Source organism: Lemur catta, chromosome 14 (genome assembly GCF_020740605.2).
Source record: "Lemur catta isolate mLemCat1 chromosome 14, mLemCat1.pri, whole genome shotgun sequence".
Classification (NCBI taxonomy): domain Eukaryota; kingdom Metazoa; phylum Chordata; class Mammalia; order Primates; family Lemuridae; genus Lemur; species Lemur catta.
In genome coordinates, this window is record NC_059141.1 from 9,962,767 (window position 1) to 9,975,475 (window position 12,709).

At 35.9% G+C, this 12,709-nt stretch overlaps 1 protein-coding gene and 2 non-coding genes across 3 annotated transcripts in view; all 3 read left to right on the forward strand.

The window, feature by feature from the left end:
- The window catches only part of EIF3A (eukaryotic translation initiation factor 3 subunit A), a 36,632-nt gene that overhangs the window by 16,724 nt on the left and 7,199 nt on the right, over positions 1 to 12,709 (forward strand). The window contains exons 9-17 of the mRNA XM_045568874.1: positions 317 to 415; positions 1,343 to 1,459; positions 1,710 to 1,895; positions 2,500 to 2,847; positions 3,612 to 3,716; positions 3,799 to 3,912; positions 7,368 to 7,490; positions 8,039 to 8,192; positions 8,744 to 8,928. Of these exons, the coding sequence (XP_045424830.1) occupies positions 317 to 415; positions 1,343 to 1,459; positions 1,710 to 1,895; positions 2,500 to 2,847; positions 3,612 to 3,716; positions 3,799 to 3,912; positions 7,368 to 7,490; positions 8,039 to 8,192; positions 8,744 to 8,928 (1,431 nt within the window). The remainder of the gene's footprint in view (positions 1 to 316; positions 416 to 1,342; positions 1,460 to 1,709; positions 1,896 to 2,499; positions 2,848 to 3,611; positions 3,717 to 3,798; positions 3,913 to 7,367; positions 7,491 to 8,038; positions 8,193 to 8,743; positions 8,929 to 12,709) is intronic.
- LOC123650508 lies at positions 80 to 208 on the forward strand. The gene has a single exon (XR_006739376.1). It is a non-coding gene; the product is annotated as a small nucleolar RNA SNORA19 (small nucleolar RNA).
- LOC123650507 lies at positions 854 to 985 on the forward strand. Its single transcript, XR_006739375.1, has one exon. It is a non-coding gene; the product is annotated as a small nucleolar RNA SNORA19 (small nucleolar RNA).

The following is a 12,709-nucleotide window of genomic DNA, read 5'->3' on the forward strand; positions in this document are numbered from 1 at the left end:
TGGAGCTGGCCTAATTGTAGTTTTGGGGTTATAATTATATTTGTAAAGAGAGAAGTATTGTACTTTGTGTTTGAATTCAGTGCACATTTCATTGTCTTTTTTCTTTATGTCGAGAGAAAAGATATTTCTGATGTGCTAAATAAATCTTTGGAGATAAATTAGCAGCATGACTAATTTAGCCGTTGCTGTCAGTCACCTTCAGACAAACATCAATATCTTCATGATACATTTTATATATATTTCTTTGTGTTGTGTGATGTTTTGGTGTCTGTTATGTAGAAAGTACAATTCTTATTCAATTCAATGAATTTTATAGGTTCTAAATTGGGTTAGAGATCAACCTGAAAAGGAACCAGAATTGCAACAGTATGTGCCACAGCTGCAAAACAACACCATACTCCGCCTTCTGCAACAGGTAAAAATAAATGTTTTATGGAAGAACTTGAATTTCTTTGATTATATGTTTTGATCATGAAACTAAAAACTGGAAAAACCTAGAATTATTCAGTAAGTGAAAACCTCCCTAAATTTTCCCCTTGCCAGAATTAATCTTATTATTTGGTGATTTGAAAAATAGAATTACTTATGTATTTTTATAGCTGCCTCTTTTTTTTTTTTTTTTGCTGAGCACTGTCTTTGTGCATTTTTATTAGTCATGAAGGGCTACCTTATTCCTTTTAACACCTACATGCTTTTTTAATAGTCTCAAGGTACCATGGTGTTTTTATTCAGACTCTATTGATGGAAACACATTTCTAGGTAAATTTGAGTGTTATGGTTTAAATGTTACTGTTCTGGTTTTCATTTGTTTCATTTGGAAAGGAGGTGCTTTTATATGTTCACCTGAGTATTTGTGCACATTTCATTGACCTGCTTTCTTTTGCATATGTGAGCAGTGTTATTTCTTATGTGCTATACAAATAGTTGAAGGCTAATTAGCAGTGTAACTATAAATAGTAATGCTGCCAGTCTCCTTCAGACAAAACGTTTTATAAAAAGTGTTTAAACGTATTAGGTAAGTAATGGGTCCTTATCTACAAAAGATGTGACCATTTAGGTTTTTTTTGTTTTATGAAACTAGGATTTGAAAAGATTATACGTTTGAGGGATAATTTAATAGTGATGGTTCAAAGCATAGAATTTGGAGCTGATAGCCTGGAATTGGAATTCCAGCTTCAGCATGCACTGTTAACATAAATTCTCTTCAGTTTTTTTTCTCTGAAAAAAAAAAGGGGGGGGGGCATAATTTCTGCTTCCCATGGCTGTCATGAGATTGCATATAAAAAGCGCTGAGTAAATGGTGTGTGTATATATTATTATTAACCCTGTGTTTTCCATGCAGGTGGCACAAATTTATCAGAGCATTGAGTTTTCTCGCTTGACTTCTCTGGTTCCTTTTGTTGATGCTTTCCAACTGGAACGGGCCATAGTAGATGCAGCCAGGCACTGTGACCTGCAGGTATGTGCTGTAAGAGGACACTGAGGCAGAAGACCTCTTAGGACTAGAAAGACATATTCTTTGTTTCTCAGCTTTTGGTACAGTGGCACCAGTTTAAAGCTTTACTGGGCAATTCTTTTCTAGCTTTTGTATGTAACATTCTTTTTTTTTTTCCTCAAATTTAGTTGAATTTTTTAATTAAAGACATTTATTTGTAGAATGACTTCATGTTTATGTATAGATTTAGCCATTAATAATTTAATTTTCAAAGGTTCGTATTGACCACACTTCTCGGACCTTGAGTTTTGGATCTGATTTGAATTATGCTACTCGAGAAGATGCTCCTATTGGTCCACATTTGCAGAGCATGCCTTCAGAGCAGATAAGAAATCAGCTGACAGCCATGTCCTCAGTACTTGCAAAAGCACTTGAAGTCATTAAGCCAGCTCATATATTGGTAAGCATCTTTAGGGTGAAATTAATCACCAAATTTTTGAGGGACTCTTATGCCTTGTCTTTAACAAGGTTTGAGGTAGTATCAAAGAAAAGTTTATTATATGTTTCTTACAGTAATACTTAGGTAGTGTATTATTTTATTAAACGTATATCAGATACACAAATCGTTGAGCTGCTTTCCATGGAATAAAGTATTATACTACACGGGTGTGGTAATAATATGGATTGTGTTGCAGAAAACAGCAGACTGAACAGAGACATAGCTTGACACCCAGAATATGGGAGTACAATGATTGGGTTTTTCCTTCCTGCTTAAGTTATTTCTTGTTTGTATTCCTCCTTGGCTTGAACACTTAACGTAGATTTAGTGCAGAGAAAAGTTGACTTAGCAAATAGAGCTTCTTCATCTATGTCATTGCTATTAAAAGACTGAACAGGAGCAGTGCCACAGCATTTGGTACTGGAAATGAATAGCTTGGATAATGTCATCATCCATTATTAATAACAGCCACATAACAGGGCACTGTATCAGGATTATTTTGTAATTTTTTTGATATAGGGAATGTTACTTTCAGTCATTTTTTGAAATACATTTGTTTTTGAAGCAAGAGAAAGAAGAACAGCATCAGTTGGCTGTTACTGCATACCTTAAAAATTCGCGAAAAGAGCATCAACGTATCCTGGCTCGCCGTCAGACAATTGAGGAAAGAAAAGAGCGGCTTGAGAGTTTAAATATTCAGCGTGAGAAAGAAGAATTGGAGCAGAGGGAAGCTGAACTCCAGAAAGTACGGAAGGCTGAGGAAGAGAGGCTGCGCCAGGAGGCAAAGGAGAGAGAGAAGGAGCGTATCTTACAGGAACATGAACAAATCAAAAAGAAAACTGTTCGTGAGCGCTTGGAACAGATCAAGAAAACAGAACTGGGTGCCAAAGCATTCAAGGATATCGACATTGAAGTATGTAATGTATCACCCATTAGAGACGTAGTTTTATCTGGGTCTTCTGTGCTCTTAGAACCACAGTCCTTTATCATTTATTGGTTTATTTCACTCACTTTGGTACATTGGGTTGTGATGAAATCTGTGAGTAAGCATTTGTTTTTAATTGTTCTGTGCAATTTTCAGCTACCATGGTTGAGTATCCCTTATCTGCAATGCTTGGGACCAGAAGTGTTTCAGATTTTGGATATTTTGGGATTTTGGAATATTTGTATACACATAATGAGATATTTTGGGAATGAGACCAAAGTCTAAACACGAAATTAATTTGTTTCATGTACATCTTATACACATAGCCTGAAGGTAAATTTATACAATATTTTAGATAATTTTTTGCATGAAGCAGTTTTGACTGCAGCTCATCACATGAAGTCAGGTGTGGAATTTTCCACTTGTGGGGTAATGTAAGCACTCAAAATGTTCAGATTTTGAAGCATTTCAGATTTTGGATTTTCAGATTGGGATGCTCAACCTGTAGTAGAATGTGGGTAGATGTAGATGTAGATTGGAAGAGTAAGAAATAGATGTTAAGAATATATATATTTTTCCCTACAGTCAAGTGGAAATAAGGCTAATTGTACAGTATTTTTACATTTCCTAAATTAACTCCATTGTTTAAAAAAAGGCAATTTAGGATTTGATTCTACAAAGCAGCTATATTGACTGGTTAGGCATTTCTTTTATATTCTGATTAACAGTGGTATATTTGTATTACCTTTCAGGACCTTGAAGAATTAGATCCAGATTTTATCATGGCTAAACAAGTTGAACAACTAGAGAAAGAAAAGAAGGAACTTCAGGAACGCCTGAAGAATCAAGAAAAGAAGGTAAATGAAAAGGACTGGTAAACTTGTAATGTACCAAGTTAAAAGAGAGATTTTGAAAAACAACATCTGTTTTCAATTTCAGATTGACTATTTTGAAAGAGCCAAACGTTTGGAAGAAATTCCATTGATAAAGAGTGCCTATGAGGAACAGAGAATTAAAGACATGGATCTGTGGGAACAACAGGAAGAAGAAAGAGTAAATTTTTTTTGTTTAATTGTAGTATTTTTTAGACTATATGCTATAATTAAATCCTTTGCTAGTAATGGAACCACGGTTTCAAAATTGCTTTTATTTTGTATTTGTTAGAAACGGTGCTTTAATGGCTGCCTACTATTAATAACAGATTGGTGGAAAGATGGAAATTTTTACTATAGAAATTAAAAATGAAACTTGTAAAACACAAAGGACAACTGAATATCTCATTTTAAAAAGCAGCTTTATGTATACTTTAAATGGGTAAATTGAATAGCATGTAAATTCATAGTTTTTAGTTTATTTGCAGAATTGTGAAACTGTTACATAATCTAATTTTAGAACATGCCTCAAAAAGAAGTCGTTCTTTTTTTACTCGCCATTTCTCCTCGCTGCCTCAGCCCTAGACAACCACTAATCTACTTTCTGTCTTTAGATTTGCCTAATCTGGGTATTTCTTTTAAAGGAATCATGCACTATATGGTCTTTTGTAACTAAATAGATCATTCTGTAGTCTTTGTTACATTTATCCAATGATACAAAAGCAAGATTTGCATGAAAATAACTATAGGGACCAAATGTGTAAAACAACACGGGAGCAAACTGATTCTAGCTAAAAAAAAAAAAAAAAAAAAATAGCCATTAAGTAAGCAAGAGGCTGCGCACATCTGTGTATACTGTGGGGTATACACCCGTTTCTTGCTTTTGTTTGATTGTTGTCACCTGGAGATTATGTGGCAGTATTGTATTGCCAGTTCTTCTAATTTTTAAGGGAAAAGTTGGAATTTTTGTGATAATTCCCTTAATATGTAAATTTGTGAAACTCGTTAAGTGCTGCAGGCCAACTTGGGATGATCCAAAGGGCACAAGGGAAAAAGCCTTATATCATCTTGCCTTCACATCCAGTTGTTTTTGAGGATGAACATAACTTTAAAAATAAAACCATAGTGCTTATTACTGTGGTGTTTATTATTTTATTTTACCACATACGGTCATGCCTTATTTTATTGCGCTTTGCTTTGCTGTGCTTTGTAGATATTAAGTTTTTTACAAATTGAGGGGTTTTAGCAACCCTGTGTCAAGCAAGCGTCTAGTTGCCGTTTATCTAACAGCATGTGCTCAGTTTGTGTCTCTGTCACATTTTGGTAATTCTTGCGATATTTCAAACTTTTCATTATTACATCTGTTACAGTAATCAGTGCTCTTTGACATTATTGTCTTGGGGTGGCACGAACTGTACCCACATAAGACATACTTAATGATGTGTGTTCTGATTGCTCTGCTGACTGGCTTTTCCTAATCTCTCTCTCCTTGGGCCTTCGTACTGGCTGAGACAGGATAATATTGAAATTAAGCCAGTGAATTACCCTAAAATGGCCTCTAAGAGTTCCAGTGAAAGGAAGAAAATCACACGTCTCACTTTAAATCAAAAGCTAGAAATGATTAAACTTAGTGCGAAAGGCATGTCCTAAGCCGAGATAAGCCAAGAACTAGGCTTCTTGAACCCAATGGTTAACCAAGTGGTGAATGCAAAGGAAAAAGTATTTAGAGGAAATTAAAAGTGTTTCCAATAAACACATGAATGATAAGAAAGGGAAACAGCCTTACAGCTGATACGGAGAAAGTTAGTGGTCTGGATAGAAGATCAAACTAGCTGCTGTATTCCCTTAAGCCAAAGCCTAATCCTAACTCTTCAATCTATGAAGGCTGAGAGATGGAAGGAAGCTACAGGAAAAAAAGAGTTTGAACTTAGCAGAAATTGGTTCGTGAACTTTAAGGAAAGACACCATCTCCAGAATGTAAAAGTGCAAGGTGAAGCAGCAAGTTATCCAGAAGACCATAGCTGAAGATGACTACAGTAAACAACAGATTTTCATGGTAGACGAAGTAGCCTTTTTTGGGAAGAAGATGCCATCTAGGACTTGCATTGTTAGAAAGGAGAAGTCAATGCCTGGCTTCATAGCTTCAAAGGACACGCTGACTCTCTTGTTAGGGACTAATGCAACTGGTGACTAAGTTGCAGAAGCCAAGGGTCATTTGCCATTTTGAAATCCTAGAGGCCCTAAGAATTATGCTAAATTTACCCTGCCTGTGTTCTTATAGGTGGAACGACAAAGCCTGGATGTGAGAGCACATTTGTATGTAGTATGCTTTACTGAATATTTTAAGTACACTGTTATGACCTACTGTTCAGATAAAAAGATCCTTTGAGAATATTACTGCTTATTGACAATGTGCCTGATAACCCAAGATATCTGATGGAGATGTACAAGGAGGTTAATGTTTTCATGCCTGTTAACACGACATCCATTCTGCAGCCCATGGATCAAGGAGTAATTTTGAATTTCAAGTCTTATTTGAGAAATATGTTTTATAAGGCTTTTAGTGCCATAAATAGTGATTTCCTCTGATAGATCTAGGCAAAGTAAATTAAAAACCTGGAAAAAATTCCCCATTCTGGATACCTTTAAGAACATTCGTGATTTCATGGGAGTAGGTAAAAATGCAACATTAACAGGAGTTTGGAAGAAGTTGATTTCAACCCAGATGGGTGACTTGGAAGGCTTCAAGACTTCAGTGCAGGAAGTAACTGCAAAAGTGGTGCTAATAGCAAGAGATAAAGAATTAGAAGTGGAATCTGATGATGTGACTGAATTGCTGCAATCTCATGATAAAACTTGAGCAGATGCGGACTTGGCTCTTATGGATGAGCAAAGAAAGTTTTATGAGATGGAATCTCCTGGTGAAAGAAGTCTATTGTGGGTAAAATGCTATCAAACAGCATCACAAACAGGAAAATCTTTTGTGAAAGGAAGAATTAATTGATGTGGCAAACTTCATTAATGTCTTATTTGAAGAAATTGCCACAGCCACCCCAACCTTCAGGAACCACCACCTGATCAGTCAGCAGCCATCAAAATGGAGGCAAGACCCTTTGTCAGCAAAAGATTATGACTCCCTGAAAGCTCAGATGATCATTAGCATTTTTTAGCAGTAAAGTATTTTTAAATTAGGGTATATACATTATTTTTTAGACACGTTACCGTACACTTAAATAGAGTATAGTATAGTATAAAGGTAACTTTTGTATGCATTGGATAACGAAAAAATTTCTGTTACTTGCTTTATAGCAATGATTTGAAACTGAATCTGCAATATTTCTGAGATACGCCTGTACATTACAGTTTTCCTTCATAAAAATTTCTGGTACCATGGGGCTAAGTAAAAATGGTCTCTTATAGATGCCTCCAGGAGTACTTTATCCACCTCCTGTTTCTAATTGGCTTCTGGGGGACGTGTTGGCATGAATGATATTTCATTTTTATGAAATGTTTATGGCAAGATGGAAGGGGCAAAGGAGCTGCTTTTAGTTTTTCAAGAGTATCAGTAATTTTGTTTGGGGTAAATTAGACAAATAAGGAATGCTTTGAAATTTAACTGTATTATTTAACTTTCAGATTACTACCATGCAGCTAGAACGTGAAAAGGCTCTTGAACATAAGAACCGAATGTCACGAATGCTTGAAGACAGAGATTTATTTGTAATGCGACTCAAAGCAGCCCGGCAGTCTGTTTATGAGGTGAACTTACTGATTTTAGGGAGACATTTATTCATCATCTTTTTTTAGTGTTGCCTTAAGAATTTTCCTTTAACATAGTGGTATATTGTGTCTTGAGTTAACATCTATAATGGTCATTCCACTAATATTTTAATAGAAATTTTTGGAAAATATTTCATGAGTAGTCAACCACCTGAAGAAATTTTTCTAAAGGTGAAAGTTGATTGCATAGTTTCCCTTTTTGATACAAGTATTTGTTTACTATTTGATTCAGAAATGAAAACACTAGGTCAGAGTGTCATGATCTCAAGTTCTAGTTTAATCATTCAATTTATTTTGTATAAAGATGAACCCACTGGATGTAGATAACATCAACCATTTAAATTTAAAAAAATTTGTCATGCTGATAAAACTTCAACAGTGATTTGGAAATTCTAATTTTTGCGCTTAGGGGTTGTTTTCTGTGATTCCAAGAAATTTGTGAATTGTTTGTAAACTTAATTGTTTTCTGCTAGTTTGTTGCTCTTGACACAATTTAATTTTGGCGGGGGGTAAATATTCAATTGCAGGAAAAACTTAAACAGTTTGAAGAGCGATTAGCAGAAGAAAGGCATAATCGCCTAGAAGAACGGAAAAGGCAACGTAAAGAAGAACGCAGAATAACTTACTATAGAGAAAAAGAGGAGGAGGAACAGAGGAGGGCAGAAGAACAAATGCTAAAAGGTAGCCATATAACCAAGATTGGAGGCATGGTAATGCAAGGTTGTTAGATCCAGCTTTTATTAATCTTACTTAGAAAACAGGAGTCACGGTAATTGACCTATTAGTACTGTAATACTGTATTTAACCGGTTCTCAGAACCCTATTTGCTGTATGTGAAAATACTATATCCTTTACCAACTTGTTTCCACATATTTGATGTTCTTTTAGAAATTAATTTTTTGTATTTTATCACTGTATCCTGTGTAGGTATTAACATTTATTATTGAGGAACACATGCCACATGAAGGTTGTCGAATGATTCTGTATATGGAATCCTAGGTGCACAGGAATGGGGGCGGATCCTAGTATCTTAAGTCATTACAAAACCATTGTTGAGTAGCATAGTATTAAATATTTGTTTTCTTGACTATCTTCTGCCATTTAGCTGATTACAAACTATTTTCAAATTTACTTCTACACTCTGCTACCTGTTTAATACCAGAAAAGTAGACACAACACTAGGGGAATGTTGTAGCTAGGAGGCACACTGAGTAACCCAATAAATTCCACAGAGCGTGAAGAGAGAGAGCGTGCTGAGCGAGCAAAGCGGGAGGAAGAGCTACGAGAATATCAGGAGCGGGTCAAGAAGTTAGAAGAAGTAGAAAGAAAAAAACGCCAGAGAGAGTTGGAAATTGAAGAAAGAGAACGTCGTAGAGAGGAAGAGAGACGACTTGGTGATGATCCACTTTCTAGAAAGGTGAGTTTAGAAATTCATGAATTTATTTTGTTTTAAAGTGATGTATTTTTATCAGCCATTTGTCTTGAATGATACCAATGTAAATGTTTGGGCTTGGTGTTTTAAGTCAGTTATTTTCATGTCTCTTTCAAATTAGGTATTGTTTTGTCCAAAGAACAAAAGGTTCGTCAGGCGGGAAATATTAGACCTGTTGAGCAAAGATGGAATTCTGTAGGCTTTAGAACAGTTGTCAAGAATACTTGTCAGCAAGAATGAATGTCATGAATGCATTTTGTATAGCTAGCACTCTTTAGTGTGGTACAGAAGAGGGACTATTCATGAGTTCCTTGAAAGAAGTTGCTGGGAATTCAGAGGATGATATGAATTCTTTAACTCCTCAGTACTCAAAAATCTTTGTTTCTGGTGGACCAGTAGTGTCGCATCCTTGGGAACTTGTTAGAAATGCAGACTATCAGGCCCAACTCCAAACCTGAATCAGAATCTGCGTTCTAACAAGGTTCCTATGTGATTCAAATGCTTCTCTAAATATTAATTTTTAATATGCACATAGGTTCACAACTGACCTGTGTTCCCTCTATCTTATCTCTGGAATTCCTCTTTCCACTTGGCATACTGTTGCCTCCTTCGTCAATCTAACCCTCCTCCTTTCTGTCCCTACATTACTTCCTTAATTCAAGTTTTTCTTTGCCTGTACTACTTACTGGTCTGCTTCCTAGTCTCTGATCATAATCTTTCCCCAGCTTCAGACTTTCTCTATATTGTGACATGCTTGATTTTTCATAATATAGCATGTTTGATTGCTACATCTGCTTTTGGATTTCAAACCTTCCTTTGGTTGGTCCTCATTGCTGACAGCCACAGGTAAAACATGCCTTGGCATCAGGGCCTTTTCATGTTTATTGCCTTTTTCATCAGTTTCATCTGACAGTTTTCTCCTGCCTAGTCACCTGTGCCTCAGCCCTTCTGAGTTAGTTTTCTGCCTTATTATGTGTGTATGTGACATCTATCTGCATGTTCTTCGTTTTGCTTGGGATGTGCCTACTTTGCCCTTTAAAGGAAAGATTACGTATTTTTTAAAGTAAGAGATAGATAGCTCAAGTATTTCTGGCATCCTTTTTCTCTGTTTCTTTATCCGTGCCACATCTGTATCAAATGCTTATTTTTATGGGTAGACCTGATACTAGTTTTCTGTGCAGTCTTCAATTTCTGTTTGGTAGTATTTGTAGATAGGTTTTTAATTTTGTTACTCTTGTTGCTAATTTCTAGTTTAATTCCTTGTTGGTAAGTGGCCTGTATGATTTACAATTTTTTGGAATTTAATATATTTTCCCTTGTGTCCTTATAACATGGTCTGATTTTTGTGAATGTTCTATTTCTGTTGGGCACAAAGTTCCATATGTCTGTGAAATCAGAGCTATTGTGTTTAAATCTGCTGCATCATGTTAACTGGTGGGAACTTCATCTCCTGAAGCAAGTGAGGAAATTTTCCTGCTATTATGGATTTCTAATGTTTCAGTTACCTTTTGCAAATCTGTTTTGTTCATTTTCAACCTCTTGTTTCTGTTTTGTGGTCCTCTCTTCACCTTTAAATTAGAGAGTTAGTTTGATCTATTTACATTTAACGTACTATTTGGTTTTATTCTTAACGTTTGTTTTGGAGCTTTTTATTTGCTTTTAGGCACCGTTGAGCCAAACTGAAAAACTTTTTTTGGTTCATTTTTGTTTTCTCTATTCTATTAGTGATTATCACTAATTTTCCCCCAAATCTATTTTAAGCTTTCCCAGTATAAATTGAGAACTCTGCTTTGCCTCTTCATAACAAAACAAAATTCTGAGCATACCTTTGCTTATGTTTTATTTCAGTAAGCTGGATATTTTACCTCCAAATCATTACAACATGTTATCTCTTTCCTTAGGACTTACTTAACAGTTGCTTTTTATATCCATATTAGCAAACATAATTTAGTTTCAAGTATGTTTACGCTGTATCGTGTTTTCCCCTTTGCAGATACTTTTGGTTTTATCAATGTTAATTTTTTAAGACTGTCTTTGTGTATGTCTCAAAAGAAGTTTTGTTTTTCTCTCACAGTTGAACAATGATTTCATTGGTTTGGCTGGTTTAAAATCTCAGAAATTTAGAGACCTTTGCTTCTCTTTTTAGTACACAGTGTTATAGAAGGGAGGATTTTTGACACTAGTCTTGGTCTTGTTACTTCTGCAGATACTGTTTTATGCCTTGGAAACTTAGAATTCTATCTTTGCTGGAAAAGGATTTTTGAAATTTTACTAAGAGTATGTTCAGGCTCATGAGTGTGGTCTTTTTTATTTCTCCTTTTTGGTACTTTTGCCCTTTCAGTCAGAGGATTCATTCTCCTTAGAGCAGATACAATTTCCTTAACTTAAGGAAATTTTTCCTCTTTTTTCTCTATTGCGTTTTCAGAGTCCTCCTATCTTTTTTAATGTTTCTTTTACTCTTTTCATCTCTTTGTTCTTTTGTACCAGGATCTCTGACATCCCTGTTGTAGTTCATTTGCTCATCAGCTAGACCCATTCTTTTCTTGGATCTACTGACTTGAAAAAAAACTTTTTGGCAATCATGTTAATTTTTTTAGAATTGTTTTTGTTTGTTAATGGTTGTCATAGCCCTCCTTAAAAATCTCTTTTGCGGTTCTATATGTACTGTGTCCTCTAAGACTATGACTTCTTTGAGTATAATTTTCAAGGCAAGTGTGAGGGGTGGGAGAAAGTTGGTCTTCTGGCTGTGGATGTTCATTCACTTCATTGTAGTGACCATAGTCACGTTGACTGGTAAGGTCTATGTCCTCTCAGTGTTCACTTGGGAAAGTCTCTTAGAACAACCTTCACCTTAAGAGAGACCCCAGAGTCATTAGCTGTGATGACAGGGACCACCTTGTTATCTGGCCACTCTTGTCCTTCATTGCTTTTTATGCCTAGTTATTGGAGGGTTTCATTGCTAAGACATTTTTTAAAAATTTAAATAAAGGAAATCAAGGTCCTCTTGTTCATGAACTGTTTGAAGTTGTGGGTTATTCTTAGCTTTGTAGGTTTTTATTTTAGTCTTTCCACCCTACCTCTAGATCTCGTTTTAAAATATCTTCCAGAGTTCTGATTTGTCTGATTATGGCCTTAGGTTACATTTGTAGGAACAAACTCTGTCATTTGTTTTTTTGAGACAGTCTCACTCTATTGCCTGGGCTAGTGTGCCGTGGTGTCAGCCTACCTCACAGCAACCTCAAACTCCTGGGCTCAGTGATCTTCCTGCCTCAGCCTCCCAAGTAGCTGAGACTACAGGGAATCACTACCACGCCTGGCTAATTTTTCTATTTTTTGTAGAGATGAGGTCTTGCTCTTGCTCTGGCTGGTCTCGAACCCCTCCTGCCTGGGCCTCCCAGAGTGTAGGATTATAGGCGTGAGCCGCTGTGCCCAGACTGTCAGAGGGTATTTGTGATTAAAATTGTATGCTTTGACCTGTAGAAAGGTTGTGCCACTGTAAGGTAACATCTTTTTTAGAATTTTTAATGATGGCACAATACTTGGAAGAGAGAAATATTGTTAATGTAACCACCCCCATTAGACATTTTATTTCACTATTCTTTGCTTAGTAGGCACTGTACTGTCCATTACAGGGCACTTGGCTTTTTTCATAGTCTTAAAAGTGAATTTCTAGGTTGAAGTAAAGAAATCTTTAGACATTTTAATGGCTCCAGGTGGTGCTCCCAGATTGCTTCCTGTGGTGTTTTATCAGTTAATAAAGCTACCC